A 26462-nucleotide genomic window follows, 5' to 3' on the forward strand; every position below is an offset into this window, starting at 1 on the left:
ACTTAGCACTCTTGATTTTGTTTTCTTTGTCATTCAGAGTACTGATATTTTCTTGTACATGCTCTTTCTGTCATCACAGTCTCCTGGGAACTCAATGTTATTGATATTTAAATATCTGGCAGTTAAATATTTATATTATTATTATTATTATTATTATTATTATTATTATTTTAGTAACCTCTACATCCAATGTGGGGCTTGAACTCATGACTCCAAAATCAAGAGTCACAAGCTCTTTCTGACCGAGTCAGCCAGTTGCACTGGCAGTTAAATATTTAGAGAAGTGTTTCTGCAAGAAGTCTTTACATTCATTCATTAATCGATTAATTTAAAAAATTGAAACACAATATATTTCATTACCTATGTATGGTAGCCTAGATCTGCTTTCAAGCATTACAAAATATACATATATATATATCATAGCAAAATGAAGAGAGAAAGCTTTGGAGTTGGCCTGATATTTGAAGGTTTACTTGGTTCTTTGCTAGTTGCATTATCTTACTTAAACATTTGGTGAGTAGGCATTTTATCTTATTCTGATTACTGAGCACTTACTAAAACACTGTACAGAGAAATAAATTCATCATTTATTAAAAATGCCAGCTTCTTGGGCACTGAATATTGGTGAAGTAGAACAAATGTTTTACTAAGTCATATATCAATGATTTGTTGTCAGGTATGTTGAGTTTTACTTCCCTATCTTGGGTGTCCTTTCTTGTATATGACCATTTCATTTCTGCAAGGTAAATGTAAGCCTACCTTTCTTACCCTAGTCTGTGAGGCCTAAATTGTATTCATGTCTCTGGCTCTCTGTCAATTGCTGAATTTTACACATTGTTTTAGGGAGGATGTCAATATAGAATAGCTAGCAGTTCCATCCTTAAAAGTAGAAGACAAGGAAATTGGATAAATTATGGACTGCTTGACCATTAAGTGGTTTTCCTTATAGATAGCAGAATTTAATTCATCCATCATCCCATAAGTGAAGTTAATTTTATAGACAGCAAACCATGAGAGTAAAAGAAACTGTTTAATCAGAATGAGTTGAAACAGTCTTCAACTTATGTTTTCACTTGATTATTTTCTTCTTTTTTCAGTATTTGCAAAACTTTCAAAATGTACCCAAACTATGGAATGCTCAGGCAAATGGATTGGAGTAGGAAAGAAGTGTTTCTATTTTTCTGGTGACACCAAAAATTGGACAGCCAGTAAAAGATTTTTCAGTTCACAGGGATCAAAACTTGCTCATATTGACACACAGGAGGATATGGTAAGAAAAGGGGAAAGTTCTTAATTATTTCAGGACTTAATTTTGTAAAAAGAGAGAATGAAAATGATAAAAGTGATATTCTATTATAATATATGTCAATGTTCTAAGCGCTATAACTATAAAAACTCATGTACTCTACAGCCAGTGCCTATGAAGTAAATATATAAATACTTTCATTTTAAAGAGGAAGACAGTGAGGCACAGAAATATTATGTAACATAGCCATTGTCAAACAGGACTTGTTGAACTGAGATTTGAATGTAGGCAAATTAGCTAGTGATGCTATATCGTTAATCACAGTGCATGCTATTTATATAGCTAAATGTCTTTATTTGATGTTCTAAGATTATTAAATTATTTTAATATCTTTACATTTTTATTTTGCAAGAATAGCCTGGAAAAATTAAAACTGAAAAACAGACAGGGCTCTCAGAATTTAGGATGAGGGTCTGAGGGATGAGGGTCTGAGCACAGTTTGAAGAAAATGAGATCATAAACAGCAGTGAAAAAGGGCAAAGGATGAGGGATCTGGACTACAGGAGCACCAGGTGAGGGTGAGGAAAGAGGTTTGTTTGTAAGGAAAACTAATAGGTTTGTGGTCCAAACCTATACATAACAAAGAGCTAAGAAAAGAGAAACTAAGTCCATCACTCAGTATGTTTTATTGCAATAAATCACATTATCCAGAAGTTAGTTTGATTTCTGATTATATGAGAAGACATACAATAGCAGTAACATTCTTATTTTGGTATCTAATCAAAGAACAGTTGACCCTTGAACAATACAGATTTGAGCTGTACAGGTCTACACACATGCAGATTGTTTTCAGCTGCATATAATATATATAGCAGCTGTTTATATTAGCAGTAAGGCTTTCTGTCAATATTGAACTATTAGTTGTTGAATTTGGGGAGAATCAAGAGTTATGCTTGGATTTTCAACTGCATGGCAGCATTGTCAAAAGATCAATGTAGTTTATGATTTAATTTTCCCATTTTAAGAGTACTTATATTTTCTATTAAACCCTTTCCCCCAAAAATCTCTCCTCTGTGATTTTTGAAAGGTTCTGTGTAGAAAACAAAATAGAAGCATTAGTTCTCTGTTACCCTTACAGAACTTTCTGTACCAGTTCCTACAGAAAATGCTCAGCCCCCAATTTTGTCATCCAAACACTCATAACAACATATCAGTTTATAGTCTTTGTCATTCACTGTGACTAAAACATACTAATGGTCTATGCAGTTGAACTTGAAGAAAATGAATTCAAATATGTTTTCCTCATCATTTTCTCATTTGAGAAATAGGAATTACTCCTAAAAATAACTTGAGAGAGTGTAGCTCAGAGAATTGCCATGACTTGAGGAAAGTCACTCTATGGCTTACAGATATTTAAAAAGTAAAAGAGCAAAGTAAAAATCTTTCTGATTAAACTGATCTAAATATCCCTACCTATTGCTATAAAAGCAGTTGGCCATGCAGATTGGGATGTAAATCATAAAAGATGGGAAAGTTGAGGTGAGAAACATGTTCAGCAATGTATCCTAAAATATTAAGTAATGGATAATGCCCTGACCTTTGTGAAAGGAATTTTTGAGGAGGCATGCAGGAACTTTTATGCACTGGATTGGATTGAACAGAAAACAAGGAGAGTCTTGGAAATGGACAAATGGCACCACACTCAATCCTTGGTGAGTTTCAAATGTAGTAGGAAAGTATTCTGGTGTTGTAAAAAACTTTTTAAATAATTTTAAGTTGTATTATTATAAATAATTATTTCCATTTTCTCTGTGCAATTACTTTTAATCTTCACCCTGTGACATGTGCCCTTATACAATGAAACATACCTTAGAGCAACCTGTCTTCCTTCTACCAAGTGACACACAGTGAAATTTTTCTTTTTGTTTCTTATTTTATTTTATTTTATTACCAAAGTCTTTTCTAGTATACACTTCTTTTGCTAATTCAAATTCAACTTTTTTTTTCAAATTCCAAGCCAAACCACATGTATTTACTTGTACGTTTTTAAAAAATTAATTATATTTACACAAGTTCCCTTTGTTTTAAAGAATAAATGACCACATAGTTGTTTTTAACTTTACATGTGTCCATTATAAACAACATTATTTATTTACGTAACTGTTACCCGGTGAATGTTTTCTCACTTAAGTACTATTGCACCTGGAAATAAGGACTGTGTGACTTTTCTTTTGTATCCGTGTACTCCTGCCTTAAATTTGATTAAGTGCTAGATAAACAGTGGGAACAAATTAAATATTAAACTATGTAAAATAAGACAAATTACACTTACTACAAAAGAAGGAGGGACACCTGGGTGGCTCAGTGGCTGAACGTCTGCCTTTGGCTCAGGGAGTGATCCCAGAGTCCTGGGATGGAGTCCCGCAGGCTCCCTGCATGGAGCCTGCTTCTCTCTCTGCCTGTGTCTCTACCTCTCTCTGTATCTCTCATGAATAAATAAAATCTTTAAAAAAAGAAGGAAAAATTTGATCATCAACAGAGAGAATTAATAAAAACAATATTGCAATTAGTCTCTTTGGTTTCTACCTCAATATGTTTCAAAAGCATCAAATGAAAATAAATCTTATGCTTTACTTTCAAAACGGAACATTAGCTAAAAATGTGCTAGGAAACTGCTTTAAAAAAACTCCAAAGATCTTTCAATTGAGCAAAGACGGTCTCTCCTGATGGATGGAAATAGATGTAGATAGATACAGATAGATGCTGATTTATATCTATATTCATGGCTTATCCATGTCCATCTATACTATAGCTGCCTTGCTACTTATTGTTTGAAATAAAGTTACAAATTATACTAATAACTAAATACCTACATTCAGCTATTCTATTCCTTTGATATACCAAATATTTTTGGGTAGCATATGGTGATGAGTGAGTATGGAGCTCAGTGTTTTGTGTAGAATGTTTCAGATCACTCAAATCTTAATTTTATTTTTTATTATAGTTTTAAGTGGTTCCCAAACTAATTTTAGTGGTTTCTTTTTAGGTTCGGAATTAGTGTGAATGGATCTTTTGCTTTTCTGAATGATGATGGAGTCCATAGTTCTAGGGGATTTATTGATATCAAGTGGATTTGCAGCAAACCTAAATTTTAATAGAGTAAAAAACTGAAAATAACTATCACCCTTCAGAAAGGAAGGAAAGGTCTCAATAGGCAATAGTTCTCACTTGTTATGCTACTACAGAATTTTGCAAATTTTAAACAAAGGAGCTAAAAACTATTAAATGAATTAACTTCATCAATTCAAGACATAAATTTTTTTTAAAGATTTTTATTTATTTATTCATGAGAGACATAGAGAGAGAGGCAGAGAGACAGACAGAGGGAGAAGCAGGCTCCATGCAGGGAGCCTGACATGGGACTCAATTCCGGGTCTCCAAGATCATGCCCTGGGCTGAAGGCAGCGCTAAACCACTGAGCCACCATGGCTTTCCTCAAGACACAAATTTAAAGATATCTATATTGATAGGCCAGCCAGCGTTTACTTAGCTTAAAAGTTAGAGAAACATAAGTGCTTTTTATGTGTAAATATTACAAAATACTAACAATAATAATTTTGACTTAAAGAAATGTTACAAGAGAATTACCTATGAAAAAGCATATACTTCAATAATATCCTAAAAACAGGGAAAAATCCACCAATAAAGATCCTAACTCTGTCAATAATCATCACTGATCAATGATGGAATTATACATTAAATTATAAAGCTTACTCAGCAATCTACAGATTCAATGCAGTCTTCATCAAAATATCAATGGCATTTTTCACAGAATTAGGACTAAGAATCTTAAAATTTGTATGGAGCCATAAAAGATTCCGAATAGCCAAAACAATCTTGAGAAAGAAGAACAAAGCTGGAGGGATGCCTGGGTGGCTCAGCAGTTGAGAGTCTGCCTTCAGCTCAGGGCATGATCCTGGAGTCTAGGGAGTCCCACAACAGGCTCCCAGCAATAGGCCTGCTTCTCCCTGTTCCTATATCTCTGCCTCTTCTCTCTCTCTCTCTCTCTCTCTGTGTGTGTGTGTCTCATGAATAAATAAATAAAATCTTAAAAAGGAAAAAGAAAAGAACAAAGCTGGAGGCATCACACTTTGTGATTTCAAACCATGCTACCAAGCTATAGTAATCAGACATGGTACTGACACAAAAACACACACATCAATCAAAGGAATAGAAGAGAGCCCAGAAATAAAACCCACATGTATATAGTCAATTAATCTGGACCACTATCTTATACCATATACAAAAATAAATTCAAAATGGATTGAATACTTAACTATAAGACTTGAAGCCATAAAACTCTTAGAGGAAAATATAGTCAGTTAGCTCTTTGACGTCAGAATATTATTTTTGGACCAGTCTCCTCAGGCAAGGGCAAAAAAAAGCTAAAATAAATAAATGATATGGAACTTTCTCCAGAACAGACCACATACTGGGTCATAAATCAGGTCTTAACCAATACTGAAAGATTGGAATTGTCCTTTGCATATTTTCAGACCATAATGCTTTGAAACTAGAACTAAATCACAAGAAGAAATTTGGAAGAAATTCAAACACGTGGAGATTAAGGACCATCCTGCTAAAAGATGAAAGGGTCAACCAGGAAATTGAGAAGAATTAAAAAGATTCATGGAAACTAATGAGAATGAAGATACAACCATTCAAATCTTTGGGATACAGCAAAAGCAGTCCTTAGGGGTAAATACATCGCAATACAAGCATCCCTCAAAAAACTGGAAATAACTCAAATACAAAAGCTAACCTTGCACCTAAAGGAGCTGGAGAAAGAACAGCAAATAAAACCTTAACCCAGCAAAAGAAGAGAGTTAATAAAGATTCGAGCAGAACTCAATGAAATAGAGACCAGATGAACTGTGGAACAGATCAACAAAAACAGGAGTTGGTTCTTTGAAAGAATAAGATAGATAAACCATTAGCCAGCTTTATTAAAAACAAAAAAGACACAAATTAATAAAATCACAAATGAAAAAGGAGACATCACCACCAATATCAAGGAAATAAAAACGATTTGAAAAACATATGAGCAGCTATACGACAATAAATTAGGCAATCTAGAAGAAATGGACACATTTCTGGAAAACCATGAACTACCAAAACTGGAACAGGAAGAAACAGAAAACCTGAACAGGCCAATAACCAGGAAGGAAATTGAAGCAGTCAGCAAAAACCTCCCAAGACACAAAAGTCCAGGGCCAGACGGCTTCTCAGGGGAATTCTATCACACGTTTATTTATTTTTTTTTTCTATCACACGTTTAAAGAAGAAACCATACCTATTCTACTAAAGCTGTTCCAAAAGATAGAAAGAGATGGAGTACTTCCAAACTCATTCTTTGAGGCCAGCATCACCTTAATTCCAAAACCAGACAAAGACCCCACCAAAAAGGAGAATTATAGACAATATCCCTGATGAACACAGATGCAAAAATTCTCAACAAGATACTAGCCAAGCGGATCCAACAGTACATTAAGAAGATTATTCACCATGACCAAGTGGGATTTATCCCCAGGATGTAAGGCTGGTTCAACACTCATAAAGCAATCAATGTGATCGATCATATCAGCTAGAGAAAAAATAAGAACAATATGATCCTCTCAATAGATGCAGAGAAAGCATTTGAGATTACTCAAACTAAAGGGTTTGTAGCACAGTGAAGAAAAATCCATCAACAGAATGAAAAGATAACTTGAAATTTTTAAAAATAAGTGATTAAAAATGGCAGAGGACTTAGTAGACATTAAAAAATGGGCAGAGGACTTGAATGGACATTTTTCCAAGGATAGATGGCCAAGTGGTATATGAAAAGATGCTCAATATCATTAGGGAATTGCAAATTGAAACCACAATGAGATCATTTCATCTCTGCCAGATTGATTATTATCAAAGATAAAAAATAAAGCAAGAATAATGTTGGTTAAGATGCAGAGAAAAAATAATCCTTGTATACTGTTGATGAGAAGATAACTTGGTATAGCCACTATGGGACACAGTATGAGGTCTACCCCAAAATTAAAAATAGAATACCACAAGACTCAGCAATTCTACTTTGGGGTACTTACCTGAAAAAAATAAACATAATTCAAAGATATATCCATACCCCTATATTCATTGCAGTATTTATGGTAGCCAAGATATGGAAAGAACCTGTGTCCATCAATGGATGAATAAAGATGTGATATATATATATATATATATATATATATATATATATATATATATACATGCACAAGGGAGTATTACTCATCCATATAAAGGAATGAAATTTTGCCATTTGTGATGATATAGATGAACCAGAAGGGTATTATGCTAAGTGGAAAAAAATCAGACAGAGAAAGACAACACATGATTTCACTTATATATGGAACCAAAAAAAAAAGAAAAAAATGAGTAAACAAAACAAAACAGAAACACCCTTATAGATACAGGAAATAAAGTATTGGCTGACAAACGAGGGAAATATCAGGGGGCAGGTGAGATAGGTGAAGGAGTTTAAGAGGTATAAACTTCCAGTGATAAAATAATAAGTTATGGGAATGTAGTGTACAGAATAGGGAATACAGAAAATAATATTGTAATAACCTTCGGTTTTTTTGTTTTTTTGTTTAATTTTATTTAAATTCAATTTGCCAATATATAGTATAACACCCAGCACTCATCTCATTGTGTGCTCTCCTTAATGCCCATCACCTAGTTACCCTATCCCCCTGACCACCTCTCCTTCTGCAACCCTTTGTGTTTTTCCCAGAGTTAGGAGTCTCTCGTGGTTTGTCTTCCTCTCTAATTTTTCTCCAGTCAGTTTTATAATAACTTTGTATGGTGAGAGATGGTAACTAGACTCATGGGGATTGTTTTGTAATGTACAAAAATATGAAATCACTATGATTTCACCTGAAACTAATGGGGTATTGTATGTCTATTATATTTTAATTAAAAAAATTACAAAGCTTAGATAATAGAATATAAACTAGAATAATAATATCAAAAGTGGCCAAACAATAGATTATTGAAAAAAATCAATGTCCTAGGTAAGGAAAAGAAAATAGGATGGGCTTATGACATATCCCTGGGTGCAGTCATAAAGCGAAAATTCTGCAGGACATTCCAAAAACTATATCAAAACCACCTATGTTACATTAGCTTGAGTTTAAATTCTTGCCTAGGTAATTATGAATTTTTATGGGTAACTAGATAACTATAAATTACTCATAATCTATGAATGCAGGAAAGAATGTGAGTATAGGCAAAAGAGGAAGAGTAGGGTAGAGAAGCTGGGAGAAAAAGAGAATGTCTACATTACAAACACATAGGAACATACAAATAAGCCCTTTCTGCATGTCTTTAACGGAGATTTACTTCCTTAATTAGATACAGTTGAAACTTTCTGATAAAAGGAGATTCTTGCCTGCCTACTAGTCAATGTTTACCCTGGCACTGTATGGGAATGCAAATGATTTGGCCAGTGTCAACATGTAATCAAGTATGAGCATTTATATCTGTGTATGATATTATCACCCAGAAAACTTGAAAAAATTAATTTTTTGGATTCCATTGTGTATTACAGTTGGATTAATAAATTCTGGCTTAGTCTAAGTTCAAGTTTTATTTGATTCATAATATAGATTTTATTTGTAAAGTTGGTTCATGGTTACAAATTAATTTTGTAAACTTTAGTAATTTAGAGTAATACATCCTCTTTTTTTCTTTGATTTGCAGTTACTAGGATATAAATTCCTGATGGCTTACAATTTACTATTGTCAACTTGGAGAAATTAAGTAATGACCTTACTTATATAATAATAGACAGGAACTACTGCATCTATTTTGAAACACAAATGTGTTTTAAATACATGAGAGGAAAATAAGAAACTTCACTTTGTGTAGAATTTTAGTTAGAAAACTAAGGGAATGGGGTCATTCTTAATATAACAATTTTAAATATAAATCATATATAAATTTGATTAAAGGGAAATAAGCTGTGGAATCACACTAAAAACCAGATTGTATATTACCTTAAATAGACATCTCATGCTTACAACATCTGAGTATTTAATACCAGTTGAAAGTCTGATTTCTTTTCGATAAAAATTGAAGACAATTACCTTGGGGGAAAAGCCTACCTTGAAGAAAAAAATGTTATATCTATGTGCTTAGTCTATTGCTTCACCAAATGCTCAGGAGTTAGAACCTAAGAAATAGGACACAAATAGGGTATCAGACAAGATTAGAAGATCAAATTTAATTATTTTTTAAACATTGAAATAATAGGAAACCATGTTTTCTTGTTTAAAAATAAGTTATATTTCATCATTTTGAAGTATTATTTCTATATGGACTATTTGAAAATGTTATATTTGTAATATCAAAAAAGAGACAACAGGCCCAAAATAGTAAGCCCAAGTTACCAAACCAAAACTTAATATCTAATCTGCAGTTTTCATCTCCCCAGGAATATAATCTTAACTAGTCGGTTGAGAATTTTCTGGTTAACACTAGTGAGGTAATTCCACCTGATAGCCCCCTGTAGTGCCCCAAAGAAAGGTGACCTTGCCCCAAATAATCTCTTATTGTTGTTTATTACTACCTTTTTTTCACCCTTCTCTGCCTTTAAAACCTTCCTTTTTCTGTAGCTCATTAGAGCTCCTTTTTACTTGTTAGATGGGATGCTTCCCAGTTCATGAATCATTGAATAAAGCCAATTAGATCTTTAAATTTACTCAGTTGAATTTTGTTTTAATAACATAGAAAAGAAATAAACTTGCATTCCACAAAAAAAAAAAGGATAGGCACCATTAACTTCCACATGCATTTATTCCAAATCTTTATTTAAACGCAGATTTGCTTTTGATGTTCAGAAAGCATCTCTTTGGCAAATGCCATTAAATTTGGAGTTACAGTCTTCAGAATATACCTGATTTCCTGTTATGAGAGCACAGCGCTTGTGATCCGTTGGTCCAATTATGAGAAAACTAGGAGATAAAGCATAGACATTTGAGCACTTATTTTAAAATAATGGTTATGTTTCTTAAACTCTTATTCAGCCAAACATGTATAGGTAATTCTTCAGCAGCCAAAATGTGGCAGAGGTTTTAGAATAGATTCTTCTTTTATTTTCAGTGATTGTATTCATGCACTCTTGATTTGCTTTCCCTTCACACTCTTTCTCCTGGGATGTCTCTCTTATCTGAAGAATATTACTGTAGAAGTTCTAGCCTGAAGAGTAAAAAGCATCCCTGTCACTTCCTTCCCTCTCAACCCTTGAATTGCATGTAATCATCAAGTTTTACCTCCAGACCAGTCCCTATATCCATTCACTCCTGGGCCAGGCTGCTACTGTCTTTCCCTTATCTCTGATCATAGTCTTTTGACTGAACTTCAATTTCAGTTTCACTTTCCATCTATTCATTCCCCACACAGCAAAATAATTTTCTATAAAATGTAATTAGGTATTAAAAGTTTTTCTCTCTTTTTAAAAATTTTTTGGAGAGGGAGAGTAGAGGGACAGGGAAGAGGTAGAAAGGCAATCTTAAGCAGGCTCCATATCCAGCGCAGAGCCTGATGGTAGGGGCCACACTAGATCATGACCTGAGCTGAAACCAAGAGTTGGACACTCAATTGACTGAGCCACCCAGGCACCCCTAAAATGTAAGTTTTTGGTAAAGACTGTGTGGTAATAGGTATCACGGGAGCTGCAAAGCAGTAACTTCATGGGGACTTTTTTTTTTTAAGTTAAAGAATGAAGTTTAAGTTAAAGAATGAAGTTATATTCTTCATTGACTTTAATTCTATGATAAGGAAAATACGTGAAGGTGCTCTAGTGATGTGTAAAGAAAACAAGGCCATAGAGGAGAATATATAAATTGTATGTGACACTAAAGAATTTTAAAGCACTCTTACATACATTATCTCATGTTGTTCACCCAAGAACATTGTGAGGGAAGCTTCACCATTCTTTTCATACAGATAAAGAAATTTATATCAATAAGTTTAGGAAAATATTCTTCTTTTTAAAAGATTTATTTATTTATTTTAAAGAGAGAGAGCAGTGAGAGGAGCAGAGAGTGAAGAGAGACTCTCAGACTCCCTGCTGAGCAGGGAGCCCAACACAGAGCTCCAGCTCATGACTCCAAGCTCATGACTTGAGGCAAAATCAAGAGTCTGATGCTTAGAGCAGCCCAGGTGGCTCAGCGGTTTAGTGCCACATTCAGCTCAGGGTGTGATCCTAGAGTCCTGGGATCAAGTCCCACGTCAGGCTCCCTGCATGGAGCCTGCTTCTCCCACTGCCTGTGTCTCTGCCTCTCTCTCTCTCTCTCTCTCTATCTCTCTCTCTGTCTCTCATGAGTAAATAAATAAAAAAATCTTTAAAAAAAAGAGTGTGAAAAAAAAAGGTGTGATGCTTAACTGACAGAGCCACCCTGGTACTCCAAGTTTAGAATATTCTAGGGGCAAAATTTCAAACTCCTGCTTTCTGATTCCTGCTTGGGAGATGTTTTTATACATTCCAAATGCTTTTATTTATAGGGGAATTTTACCTTGCATTTATTATACAGTAGATAGTTGCTGAAATTATTTTAAATGAGGTCTAATGGGCTTAAAAATTATAGTCATTATCATTTCTTAGCTATTAAAATTTCCAGGTATCATAGTGAGCACTCTCTATCCTACTTCTCATTATTAGTACATGTTAAAAAAAGAGAGAGGAAGCAAAGAAAGGGATAAAGTTATAAAAAAGAAAAGAAGGGAAAAGGAGGGAGAGAAGGAAGAGAAGAAGGAGGAGGAAAGATTTAAAAAATAGCCTGGACATCATGGAAGCTTATTAAAAATACTTTTCTATCAATAAAACAATATCACTGCTGCCATTCTTCCCTCTCAAATAATTACTTACTCATTTTTTTTCCACAAAAGGGTATTGATTTATCCACATCCATTTTCCTGGGGATGTAACATATAGTCCAATCCAACCAGGACTTCCAGGTTTTAAAGTCCTCTGTATGAACTCCTTAAAAGGAAATAGTATATTCATTTATTAATTTATTGAAAAAAATTTCAGTGCTCTCTATAGAATATGGCACTATGCCAGACATCGATGGAATGGTATATAATCATTTTTTTAAGATTTATTTATTTATTTATGAGGGATCCCTGGGTGGCGCAGCAGTTTGGCGCCTGCCTTTGGCCCAGGGCGCGATCTGGAGACCCGGGATCGAATCCCACGTCGGGCTCCCGGCATGGAGCCTGCCTCTCCCTCTCCCTGTGTCTCTGCCTCTCTCTCTCTCTCTCTCTCTCTCTCTCTCTCTGTGGGACTATCATAAATAAATAAAATTTTAAAAAAAAAAAAGATTTATTTATTTATTTATGAGAGAGAGAGAGAGAGAGAGAGAGGCAGAGACACAGGAGGAGGGAGAAGCAGTCTCCATGCCAGGAGCCTGACTAGGGACTCGATCACAGGACTCCAGGATCGTGCCCTGGGCCAAAGGCAGGCGTCAAACCACTGAGCCACCCAGGGATACCCTATAATCATTTCTTTAATAAAGAATAGTTTTTTTTTTTTAAAAATAAACAATAGTAATTATATAATGACTAATGAATGTTCAAAACAATGACTAAATCACCCATGCTTCTTAGAATTGCACCTAGCAATTCTTCCTTGGGTACTTAGATTCTGTTTTTGATCCCTTACCAGCTCTTTAAAAGTTTAGATCACTGGTAAATGTGCTTGTAGATTTGCACAATCATGTTGACTCTCGGAGGAGGGGGCAAGAAGGCAGAAGGGTAGGGTCCCCAAGTCACCTGTCCCCAACAAGTTACCTAGATAACTTTCAAATCATCCTGAAAACCTACGAATTCGGTCTGAGATTTAAAGAGAAAACAGCTGGAATGCTACAGTGAGAAGAGTTCACGCTTCTATCAAGTACAACTTGTTTTTGGCCACTCTGCACTGAGCAAAATGACTAGAAGGAAAAACTCACCTCAAAAGAAAGAATCAGAAACAATCCTCTCTCCCACAGAGTTACGAATTTGGATTGCAATTCAATGTCAGAAAGCCAATTCAGAAGCACAATTATAAAGCTACTGGTGGTTCTAAGAAAAATAATGTTGACTCTCATTCCAAGTTTTAGAAGAAATTGAAAACATGTAGCATTTCTCTTGGTTCAGCAGCCAGTCTTTTGAGCACAAATAATTATTTCCTAAAGGAAAACATAGAAAGAAAATTAGACTTTACAGTCAAAAAAGTGTGAATAGTACCATATGTGATTAAAGGGCAGCTCTATTAGCAGAAGAAGAATGAGATTAATTCATTAATCTGTATATTTCTGGAATAGAAGCAGGATTTGGGGTCAGGGGTTGGGGAGAAAGAAGAATGTGACTTCTGACCCCCATAATTAGAAGTAACAAATATTTAATATTTTTGATTATTTATAACTAACATAAGTGAGAATTTATTGCTTAATCTCTACTATTTCATCTAATTCCTTTTCTTGAGGTTGTCCTTACAACCTGAACTTCATTTTCACGAGATTGCTTACCATCAGCATTACTTACATTATTGCCCTGGATATTTTGATCCACTTTCCTGTGCTTTTCATTCACAGTGTCTCCTTGAACTTGAATAGACCCTCCTTAGACTTCCCTTCCTTCTTCATCTAAATTAAACTTAAATTGTGCGGTTTAATTGTACTTCCATGTCAAAAACAAAGTCCTTAACCTAGTTGTTTGTGAACATCTCCTTGTCTTCTACCTGACTGGAGAGTTGTCAAGATGACTGTCATATTCATCTTTGAATTTCCTATCATATAGCCCTTTTATTATAGTATTTAATTGTTGAATGATTGAATTAAAGAGCATGTCATATTTTTCATTGCTAATATTTTAGTTTGTCATATATGAGCTTAAATTTTTATAAAAATTTATTTTAGGAAATTGAATTAATATGTGTAACTAAGATGGGAAATAAAAGTAACATCAGTACAGATGAGGATGACTATCAAGGAATAATTTTGAATATATAAAACGTCATATATATTCTTAACCATTGATATATTTTGTACCAGGGCAAGCACTGCCAATCTTGAATAATTATAACTTTATAAAATATTTGTAGACTCAGGATAATTCAAATCTATTGTCAATTATACCAGTACATAGGCTGTGCATTAAAAAGTATAAGATGACTTCAACTATTCCTCTCAGTTTATGACTTGAAAGAGACTATTTACTATTATTATCAAGAATAGGTCATTTGGGCTAAGTAATTGCATTATGTGACTATTGATAGAGTGGTCAATAAAGTATAGTTGTAGAGCTGCAAAACACACTAAAATGTTCTAAATGTTTAGTGTAATATATTAAAATGTAAAAAAAAAAAAAAAAAAGGATACAAAATGTGGATACCAATTGTCCAAAAGAATTATTACAGTGAACTCAGGTTCAAGTGTTATCTTTTAAAATAAGAAGAAATATCCTGGGGATGAGGATGGAATAAAATATTTATTGAGCAACACTCTGTACCAATTCCTGTCTCAGATGCTTTACATAATAATAACAACAAACACATAGAGCCACTATAGCGGGCCAGGTGGGTTTCCTAACATATTTAGTTTTTAAAACTATATGATAGAGGAACATGTTAAATGACACCATGGACATATGAGCAGAAAAATACAGAATATGAAAAATTATACATAACCATGATCCATTCTTCTTTTTCTGACAAATAAATGGCAAAGAGAAAATAGAAGTAGGTAAAGAGGATCTACAGATTAAGAGACACAAGAGACATTTTAACCACATGCCAATTGTGGTCTTTGTTCTGATTCTGATCCTAACAAATCAAATGAAAGAAACAAAAAAGACATTTTAACGCTGACTGGATAGTAAACGATCTTAAGCATTATTGATGATTTTGTTTTAGGAATTGTGGTGGATAGGATTAAAAAATTCTTAGGGAAGTTTTAAAATCTCTCAAGACTCCTGCCCTCTAGTGTATCCTCTGTATGAAATTCCCTTTCTTTTGGAGTCAGAACTGTGAATATGATGGAATATCATTCCCATGATTAAGTTATATAGTTTGGCAAGATGAGAAGATTTTAAAGACTACAGAAAGGTTCCCAGTCCGTTGATTTTGAGTAAATGAAGAGATTATCCCAGGTGGGCCTGACTTAATCAGATGTGAGATCTTAAGAACAGGACTGAGTCTTTTCTAAAGAGAAAGGTAATTTCTATTTTAGGAATTGGGTTTTCATGTTTTGAGAGACCAGAGTGACACATGGCAAAGAAATGAAGGGATTATATATGAGATTACAGTTGCCCTGGATGACAGCCAGCAAGAAAGAAGTGAATTCAGTCTTACAAATAGGAGTAACTGAATTGTACTAAAAGCCACATGAGCTTGCAAGAGGAACCTCAGCTAGAGAAAGATGTGTGATCTTGTTAACACCTAAACTATATCTTATGAGACCCTGAATAGAAGATTGAGCTACATTGTGCCCAGACTCCCAACCCATGGAAAATGTGAGGTAATAAATAATTATTGTCTTAAACTGCTAAGAATGTGGTAATTTGTTACATATCCAGAGAAAAGTAACACAGGATGTATAATGGTATTGTGTTTGTGTAAAGCAACAGGAGCCCTTAACTGTAAGAATTACATACTGATATATTTAAATATTAAATTCTAACAGGTATCAAGCTGATCATTGCTTTAATGTAATCTGGTTTGGGGAGTGATGATGGGGAAGACATAATTAATACTGATTAGATACTGACATGTTGATCCTGTTTGAAAGGTACATGGAGATTTATTATACAAGTCTTTACTTTTATTTTTCATAATCCAAATCTCAAAATATAATATCTTATGAAGTAGACTTTATTATTTTATGTGCATTATGGGCTGGCAAGCTGGAGACCCAGGGAAGAGGTGATATTGAAGCTCCTATACAAAAGCAGTCTGGAGGGCCAATTCCCTTTTCCATTGGGGAGCCTTAGTATTTTTTTTTTCTCTCTTAAGGCTTTTGATTGGTTGAATGAGACCCAGGCATAGTATAGAAGGTAATCTGCTTTACTCAAAATCTACTAATTTAAATGCCAATCTTATTAAAAAGTAATTTCACTGCAACATCTAGACCAGTTTTGGTCAAATATCTGAGTACTGTGTGTGGCCCAGCCAAGTCAACACTAAAATTAACCATCAACTTTGGTTTAATATTTAATATTAATACACTAAATATTCTATGATGTAGGTATTATATCCCACTTGAAAGTTTAGAAAATTCCTGTATAATCTGCCTAAATTCATGTGACCAGTTGGAATCTCTTCATTCAGACATAGAGCAGACAAAAAGGAACATTACCTGCTAGAAGGCTGATAATTACTTTCTGGGAGAAATCCATTCTTTTGTCTGTACTCAGTGCAAAGAAAAAAATATAGTGATTGAAAATGAATAGCAACCTACGTATGTGAGAATAAAAAGAACAAAACAAGGACAGTCAATTAAAATTCAAAGTCCCTTTCTTCTACTATTTTTACTCTTCTCTTTCCTGAGAAGTAGCCTTTTTTTTTTTTTACCATATCTACTCCTACTCTTTAGGTGCTGATAACAATTCTAAATATTATGTGCATTCTTAAACTCCATATCTATTACTTTTTGTATATTATTTTCTTTTTCCTGCTGAACTTTTAAATTAATGTTATTTCTTCTTGGTCTAGACCAAAAAAACAAACAAACAAACTCCTTTTACCATATCAATTTCCTTTAGCATCTTGTAGCATTTTTGTAGATTGTTTTCATACAGCCTGAATTCATTGTTTTCCAGGAACACAGAACAGCTGATACGTGAAATGTCTTTTCATTACATTTTTTTAAAGATTTCATTTATTTATTCATGAAAGACACACAGAGAGAGAGAGAGAGAGAGAAAGAGAGAGAGGCAGAGACACAGGCAGAGGGAGAAGCAGGCTCCATGCTGGGAGCCCAACATGGGACTCGATCCCGGGACCCCAGGATCATGCCCTGGGCCGAAAGCAGGCGTTTAAACCGCTGAGCCACCCAGGCTGCCCTTTTCATTACATTCATGCACTAGTTTTACTTTAAAATCAGCACACACACACACACACACACACACACCTCTCCCTTCTTTATTTGTTCCAAATGTATGCATGAAAAAATTATTTTGCTTGATTATTCTTGTTTTAAACTTAAGTTAAAATCAAATTTATTCATAATTTGAAGGCATTACTACAATGGTGCCCTTTTATGTACATTTAAAAATCTGATGCCAGTTTCTCTTTGGGAGAAACTAATTCTTTATGTAAACTTTTAGGATCATGTCTTTATCCATGATGTCCTGAAATATGAAGTGGATAGATCAATTATCTATCTATCTATCTATCTATCTATCTATCTATCTATCATCTATCATCTATCTATCTATTATCTATCTATCCACCTGTATCTATCTACCTATATCTATCTATCCATCCATTTATCATCTATCTATATCTATTTGCATATCCTATTCTGAATTTGGTAGGCTCCTATAAGCTGGAAACTCATGGTTTGGGGCTTTGTTTTTTTTCTCCTGAAAAAAAAATTATAATATATAAATATGTAAATATACAAATATATAAATATACATATTTATTTTATTATTTCATGTCTATTTTTCCCCCTATTCTTTTAGAGAGACATCTTGTCTGGATGGACAATATTTTGTGTCTTTGTCTCAGATTTTTTTATACTTCTTGATATTTATTGATTTTTTTCTGGACACTTTTCTCTATACTCTGGGATATTTCATTAGCTACCACGAATTTTTAGATAGAAAGAACACAGGAAACAGTCAAGCTATGCAGTAAACCACTACACTACTCTCTTTTTCCACTCCAGAACCATAATAAGGGGACACATGCCTTTTGTACCAACCACCACTCCACAAGTAAGGAGACCTCGTTTGTTCTAGTTATGTATCTCATTTGTTTTTGTTTTTTGATTTTGGTATGATATAGTGGCAAATGCTACTATGTGAGTGCAGTAAAAGGTTGTCAAGACAACAATCTAAAAGAGCATTCCTTAGAAAGTGTTCCAGCTAATTACTTTTCTTTAGACTTCTCTTTACATTTTGTACTCTCCTTTCTGAAAAAGAGCCCTGCCAGGGTTTTGCCATAAGAAATAGTTTCATCTGCATAGGGTTGTTTGCTGTACTTTCTTTACACTGTGATTCTCTCCATTGATTAATCCAATAACACTATCCCCACTGCCTCTCATTTCCTTTCCAATGTTCTACCCTTTTCATACCCCGTGCTCTTATTAATTTATTCTAGTTTGATACATTTTGCTGGTCTAATCCAGAAACTTGGGAGAGAGTAGATGTAAATATTTATAGTCAATACTTTGTTTTGAACCTGGAAAATATTTTTAAACTGGTCAAATGTAAGCACAAATTTAATAGAAACAAATATTGAAATTGCTATTAATTTGTTAGAATAATATCACTAGGAAAAAATATTGTCCCTACTAATATTTTATCAGTGTGTCAAATTTCATTGATTTCTTCTCAATAACATCTTTCTCTAAAGCAATGATTATTGCACCAGTTATATATTTTATCACTTACATATTACAGAAAAGAGAAGTGAGTCTCAGCAGGTCAATGGTAGCCTGTAAATACCATATTTAGTGCCTAAAAGAGACCATATGTCCTGAATTTTGAAGGCTTAAAAAAAATCTAATAATTATTAAATGTACAACTAGAATTGCTGGTTAGCAGATACTAATGCTTACTTAGATGGACTCATGAAAACTAATATCAGTCATCTAATGTTGACTGTTATCTAGGTAGAGAATTTCATATTCTTAGAATTTGATTTCAAGTAAAAGTTGAACATATTTGAGGAATATTATTGGTTGACAACTTCCCAGTAAAAATGCTGTATAAAGTACAGAAAAAATACATTAAATAGAATATTTAGTTGGTCTTTAAAATATCTGATATTTTCCCTGTTGTATTAGGAAAAATACAAAAACAAATCTAATCACTCAAAACAAAAACAGATCCTTTACTTCTTTGTCTTCTTCAGTGAAGTTGCCTTGAGACTCACTCATATTCAAACATCTCATCTCAAAGGCCACTAGAGTTTATGTTTCCATGTCAATATTACATATAAAATAGAACCCATGTTAGCCCTACATTTTTAGGAATGACTGTTTCAAGAGAAAAAGAGAAAATTATAGAAATTCATGAATTGGAATTGGTCTAGTTGTTTCAAAAAGAACAACTATAGATTATGCTCATTAAATATCACTTTAGGGTAAAAAAGTCACAGAAGTACATTTAAAATGATTTTTAAATGGATCATTTGTCTTTTTAAACCATCACATTGGTACATTTAAATCATAATCTCTGAAAATAGTACCAATGAACACATACTCTTTTTGTCAAGATACATCACCAATGTTTGATAAAATGAGTCAACTTTTTAGTGGAGGCTCTTCATAAGAAAAGATGTTGAATAAATGTTAATTTTGTATTTGACTTTCTTAGTTTTTCTTACATTTAAAGTAATTTTGAATATTACCAATTTATTGCTACAATGTGGAGTTGATCTTGATATTAAGAGAATTAAAAATTGGGGTACCTGGGTGACTCACTTGGTTAAGTGTCCAACTTGATTTTTGGCTCAGGTTGTGATATCAGAATTATGAGATCAAGCCTCCCTATCAGGATCCCTCCCTGCCCCCAGTGGGCAGTCTGCTTGAGATTCTCTTTCTCCCTCTTCCTCTGACCCTCCCCCCCACTTGTGCACACATGTTCTCTTTCTTTCTTCTCTGAAATAATTTTTTTTTTAAAATTAAAATATAAGTTCCCAAAGTGCAAAAGTAAATAAAAACTCCATACTCACCCCAAAAGTTCAGGCAAATCAGTGTGATCATAAAAATAAGGATCCCAATGCAGCTGCAAACTAGCATAAAACAATAATATTGTAGATACAGGGAGAAACCTAAAATATTGAGTTTTTTTGGTGAAGATTAGAGCTTATTTGATTATTCACTTTATAAAAATGTTCCTGTTTATTTTTATTACAAGATAATCCATGCTTATTATAGAAGTGACACTAAAATTTATGATTAATTGAAAATGAAAAATATTTATAGTCCAAATCCAAAGAGATGTTACTGTTATTTAACATGTTGGGTTGTATTGTCATTGTCTTGTTTTGTTAATTATTTGGTGATGGTCTTGATGACTTAAAATGATTTATTAAATTCTATTAACAAATTCACTTATTTGTTAATGAATTTATGTAAATAATATACATAATTTATAGTTAATGTAGTGTTATATATGTATTTATGTTAATATATAAAATATAAAAGAAAATGTATATTTTATATTGTCTACATAGAATACAATATATTAAATAATATAAATGTATTATATCTAGAATAATTCTAGATATAATATATATAAAGTTATTATAAATGGAATTATTTTTCTTAATTTTATTTTGGATTATTCCTTGCCATGTGCATATGTACTACATGTATTATTTATTTTGACAACTCATTGTTAGAAATAAAAGAAAGAAAGCATTTATTGAACTTCTATTATATACCAATCACAATACTAGTAATATTCATGCTATTTCACCTTTATACATGATATATTGTATTCTCCTGGATGATTTTTTGGACAGAAATCGGTGTCAGTCTAAGCATCATAGATCTCTGATTAATGGCACTTATATAGAATTCATGCCACAGTACTCCCTTGGGTCACAGTTGGCAGGAATGATCCCTTCACAAAGGAGGAAACAGGGAGCATCTAAAAACATTGAGTAGTAATATATATACATATATATATACATATACACATATATATACACACACAAGATATATATAAATATATATATTTTTTAGATTTAAAAGCTTTTAATGACATAGCATATATTTAACAGGGCAAAAGTTGAGAGGTATAGGTCAGACGATTGAACACTAGGCCAAGCGACCACCTCTCTGCTCAGGCCCGGCCTCTGGAGTTCATTCCTATCAATACCATTTTGATTGTGCAGTAAGATGAAAATTTTGTCATTACAATCGTTACAGTGACAAAGAAATGCAAGGTAATGAAGCTAATTATGACGCAGTGTGGCAACACACGAGCGAGTAACCATTAGAGTAACATGACTTTGTCCAGTAAATGCTTCAGTTCCACTTGTACACTTACCAATGATTTAAAGGGTTTATTATACATCTAGTATTCAATATATATAGTTATTCTCTTTCAGTTTTATGTATTTTCTATCACATCTGAGCACTTTTGAACAAGTTGGATATATATACTCTCCACAAACAAGGTGAACACAGATATCCTTTTGCATGCAGATATCGTAGAAAATTGTCTCAATCTAGCCATGCTAGTCAATTTGTCATCCTGGCCAAAGAGCAAGTCAAATAATCTGATATTCAGATGATTATTCCTCAGTTTTTGTTAGTTTATAAAAAAGCAAGGACTTAATACCAAACCTTGGTTGTACATTTCACAATTTAACTTTTGAGTTATAATAAAAAGTGCTGTTTCTCAAATCTGAGTACTATGTGTATGTTTTACTTTCATTTTTAAGGACTTAATGCATCTGATTATGTATAGTACACACTTCTAGAATGTCCTGTATGGAGTAAAACTTTTGAAATTTACTGATCAATTGTCTGTATTACAGAATAAATCCAAAAAAGTTTTTTTTTTCTTGCTTTTACTTCTGCTTTAGCAAAAGTAAAAAGGCCTCTACTTGGCTGAAAATCCTCAAAATACATTTCTGTGGTTTTATGATACCAATCCTGGCATAGAGATCTGCAGTTAACTGGTTCCAAATTTTGCTAGAAAGAGAAATTTTAAGCTCGTTCCCAATAAGATTATAGCTGTAAATTAAAAATTATTTTTATACATATAAGCCAAAATATACATACTACATAAATCCAGATAAAGAGAGAGTTAAGTACCTAAAGTGCATTACCATAGCCCATTCTGGAATTCTTAACTGGCCATTGGCCAATATCTGGAGTAATATTAAGAAATCATTCTGCGAAATCTGTTATCACTCCTGCAAGAGCACTATTGTGTTATCTATATCTGCTTTATAATCAGAAATTTTTCTTTCTGGATTTAGTACCAGGATTAATCACATTTGTCTTAAGCATAGGTGTGACTATGATGCAAGCTGAATAATTAATAATGCTTCACTTACTCATCAAAACAAAGAAGTTTAGAAACAAATTTATAATGAGCACAAACATGCTGACATTACACACATTTTGCTAATTGCAGTCCTAATTTATTTTTCTTGCCTTATCCTTCTTTCGCTCACAATGTAAATAGATGTTTATTTCATATTTTATGTACCTATACTCAGATTTTATACATTTTTATTCACTTTATTATAAGGTGGCTTAGAAATTAAAGAAAAAGTAGTCAATAATTTAGTTTAACATCCACATAAACTACCATAAGAGAGGTTGGCTTTATTTTAAGTAAGAATTATGAGATTTAAAAAGAAAAAGATCTCCCACAAGGCCACACATTTACTCTGTGGGGCTTAGGATCCAATTTAGTCGATTTGATTCCAATGGTCCTATTTTTTTACTACATCAGAGTAGGTCACTAGTGAAAAAGGACGTGTTTGCTTCCTGATATTTAGAAACAAATAGCACATGAAGATGTTCAACAAGAGTCCAGAGGGTAGAGCTGTGGTTGTCAACAACAATTTCAGATTCCTGGCCCTTGTCCCAGCCTACATCATGGCTATTTCAACAGGATTGCTTTACAAATTCATTATAGACAGACTTAATTTAGATATCAATACATTGTTTATTAAACATATCTATAGAATCTGGGACAGATCTAAAAGCAAGCAAACACAGAAACAAACTTTGACCCAAATATAACAGCCCTAAGTACCGAAAGTTCGTTTTATTTTGCCCTTCTCTCATTTCCAATGGATTATTCTGCCAATCTTATGGATCTTTTGTGAAGATTAAAAAATACAATATGTATACATAAAAATGCTTTTTATGCTATAAAACACTATAGAATCCCTGCTACTCCCATCATTAGTACTAGATTTTTACTTTCCCAGGATGGTAGGTATCTTCATATATATATCCTACCCATATAATTGCATCCAAGAATCTTATATTTTGTAAGATGAATAATTTCTGTAAAAATGCTATTTTTGACCTTTTACTTGAAAATTATACTTTTTACTTATGCTATAACATTGAGGGGATTATACATCATTGTATTAGTATCTGTCTTTGTGGCTTGCAAAAATACTGCATTTTTCATGTTTGCACAAATCTAAACAATGTATCATAGACAATTTATGATCTTTTTTAAGTCCCAGAATATAATTAATTTTAATTCTTTAAAATATTCAAAGATATTAATCTTTTTAAGAGAGTAATGCAATTTTAAGCCGGAATTGGAATGAGGGAAGACAATATTCCTACCTTTATATTTCTGCCTGAATTTGAAACGATTCTTGTAATTCAATACCATATAGCCATCTGCATTCTCCATATTTTAATGTTATATTACCCAGAAAATAGTATAAAAGAAATGGAAAATACTTTTAGCCTTAGATATTTCTCCTAGGCACAATATACAAAAACTGAAAGGAAGCCCAAAAATACTCAAAATTTACTCAGGCATGGCTGTTTAAAACCACACAGGATGTGTTGATAAAATACAAATGAATAGCCAAGTTAATTTCTGGTTAAACTTCTGTATCTTCAAGGTAAAAGTGGCTATACTGTTCCATTTTTCAACAGATATTTATTGTGCATTTACCATGTACCAGCCAGTTGTCTGCAGTGTATTAGGAACATAATAGTGAACAGGATAAAAATGCCTGCTATCCTCATGCCTTTTATATTCTAGTAAAAGGAAAAAAATGAAACACACGAAATAAATATCAAACAAATGAGAGAACAGTGTCTAGCTAGTTCAGAATAAAATTTTAAATTATAAGAAAAATTATTAAAATTTTTTAAATTAAAAATAAAATAAATAAATAAAAGAAAAGAAAAATTAAAATATCCATCTTGCTAGTTGGGGGCACATCTGACCAATAATCTAGAGAAAAATGCTTGTATGAGGCAAAACAAAAAATAATAGATCAGTAAGTCTCAAATTGCTGGGAACAAGAGTCATTATGAATAGAATAACTTTTAAAAAATGTTTTTTTCAGAAAAATTCCTGGCAGAGAGATTTTTTTCCCTTAAGTGTGGACATTACTTTTATATCTCAACTTGCCTGGGCTACAGGGTGCCCAAATATTTGGTCAAACTTTCTGAGTGTTTTTGTCGAGATGGTTTTGGATGAGGTTCATATTTAAAGCAGTAGACTTTGAGGAAAGTACATTGCTCTCCATGATGTAGGTGGAACTCCTCCAATCAGTTGAAGGCCTGACTAGAACAGAAAGACTGGCCTCTTAAGAGGCTCTTAACTCTAGGAAACAAGCTGAGAGTTTCTGGAGAGGAAGTGGGTGGGAGATGTGGTAACTGGGTGACAGGTATTAAGGAGACATGATGTAATGAGCACTGGATGTTACATACAACGGATGAATCACTGAACTCATGCAAGACCCAGAATATGCAAATTTTCATCCAAGCTGCCTTAGAAACACTCCAGATTACATATCATTCATTCAATTTTTAGCCAGTGATCTGGATCTTTCATTTTCTTTTTCTAAGTTTTCTATTAGCCAGCCCTCACCACAAGGCCTATGATTACCTCCATACCAACCAAGGACCACACCATCATATACCCAAACCCTTCTACATTCCATTGTACTCATAGAAATTGATCCCAAATGAATATCTTAATATTTTGACAACCCATGTACCAAGGATCATCACCGCTCTATCTGCTTCTAGTCATTGAGTCCCCATTGTCCTCAGCCTAACTGACAAAATCCCATTCAAAAAATCTACTTCTTGAAGCCACTCAGTTACCAGTTTTTCTAGGAAGTGTGGTCCCTAGAAAACAAAGCCTGAGTGAAATACATCTAACTTTTTTTGCAGAAGTGCAACACAGGGAAACAGGAATGAGTGGTAGGGGGATGAGATAGGAAAAAAGAAAAAATAAAAAGTATAAGTTGAGCACTACTCAATATCAAGGATAATTTTTTTACCTCATAGGATCATCTTTAGAAAAGTCAGTTAAACTACTTTGTCTCAGGAGCAGAAGCAGAACAAGGGAGGAAAACTTATCCATTGCTCTAGTCCTTACTTTGGTAAAAAGTTTGCTCTACATGGCACTACCTTTATCACACTTGTGCATTATACACGTGTTCAAACAGAGGAAAATATCTTTCAGTGGCAACTGGTAGGTCATAGGTTGGGTGTTTCGGGATCACATAATGACAGCATCAGAAAAGATAATATTGGGCTTGCTTGAATCAGTTGTCATAACAATTAGTCTAAATGGTTGTCCAAAATCCCTGAAAGAGTTATGACTACAACTGTCTGAGGTGGTTCTCAGGAGATGATCGATACAGAAACAATAGTAAAGTGAATATAAGGGAAATGTATACAGCATAACATAATTCTTTGTGTTTGCAGATGATGGCACTGCAAAAGATTTGTGGATACCAAGGTAAATTCATTTTGGAGTATGAGTCTACATTACAAGACATAGTGTTGCCCCATTCAATATGATAAAGTGTCAATGTAATCAATCTCCCACCAGGCTACCCAGCTGTCCTTCCCTGAATTGGTATCTTATATGAGACTTAGATTTAGCCTCTGTATTTGGCATGTTAGAAATTCATTAATTCCAAGTCATTGTTGGGTAGTGGAAAACCACATTGTTGATTCCATGAATGGTCTCCAGTTTGGCTGCCACGCTACTTTATAGTTGTCCATTGACCCAACATAGGTGTTTCTGGAGAGAGACTTCCAGATGTCCCCAACACATATCATTTTATCTACCTGATTACTGAGAGTCTCCTCTTCAGTTGTGGATATTACTTATTGGTATTTACACAAGGATGAATATCTTCACAGTTTGTGTCCATTCTGAATAATCCTTACATATACTTCTCCCCTAGATTTCTCTGTCATTGATTTTCCAATTTTGT

General features: G+C 33.5%; 1 protein-coding gene across 2 annotated transcripts in view; it reads left to right on the forward strand.

Annotated features, from left to right (window-relative positions):
- Nucleotides 1–1132: 1132 nt before the first annotated feature.
- Nucleotides 1133–26462, forward strand: part of CLEC2B (C-type lectin domain family 2 member B) — a 55018-nt gene continuing 29688 nt past the window's right edge. For both annotated transcript variants that reach the window (XM_049102667.1, XM_049102666.1), the window contains exons 1-2: nt 1133–1270; nt 2855–2958. In XM_049102667.1, the coding sequence (XP_048958624.1) occupies nt 2929–2958 (30 nt within the window). In that variant the 5' untranslated portion in view covers nt 1133–1270; nt 2855–2928. The remainder of the gene's footprint in view (nt 1271–2854; nt 2959–26462) is intronic.

Source organism: Canis lupus, chromosome 27, assembly GCF_003254725.2.
Source record: "Canis lupus dingo isolate Sandy chromosome 27, ASM325472v2, whole genome shotgun sequence".
In the NCBI taxonomy this organism is placed as follows: Eukaryota; Metazoa; Chordata; class Mammalia; order Carnivora; family Canidae; genus Canis; species Canis lupus.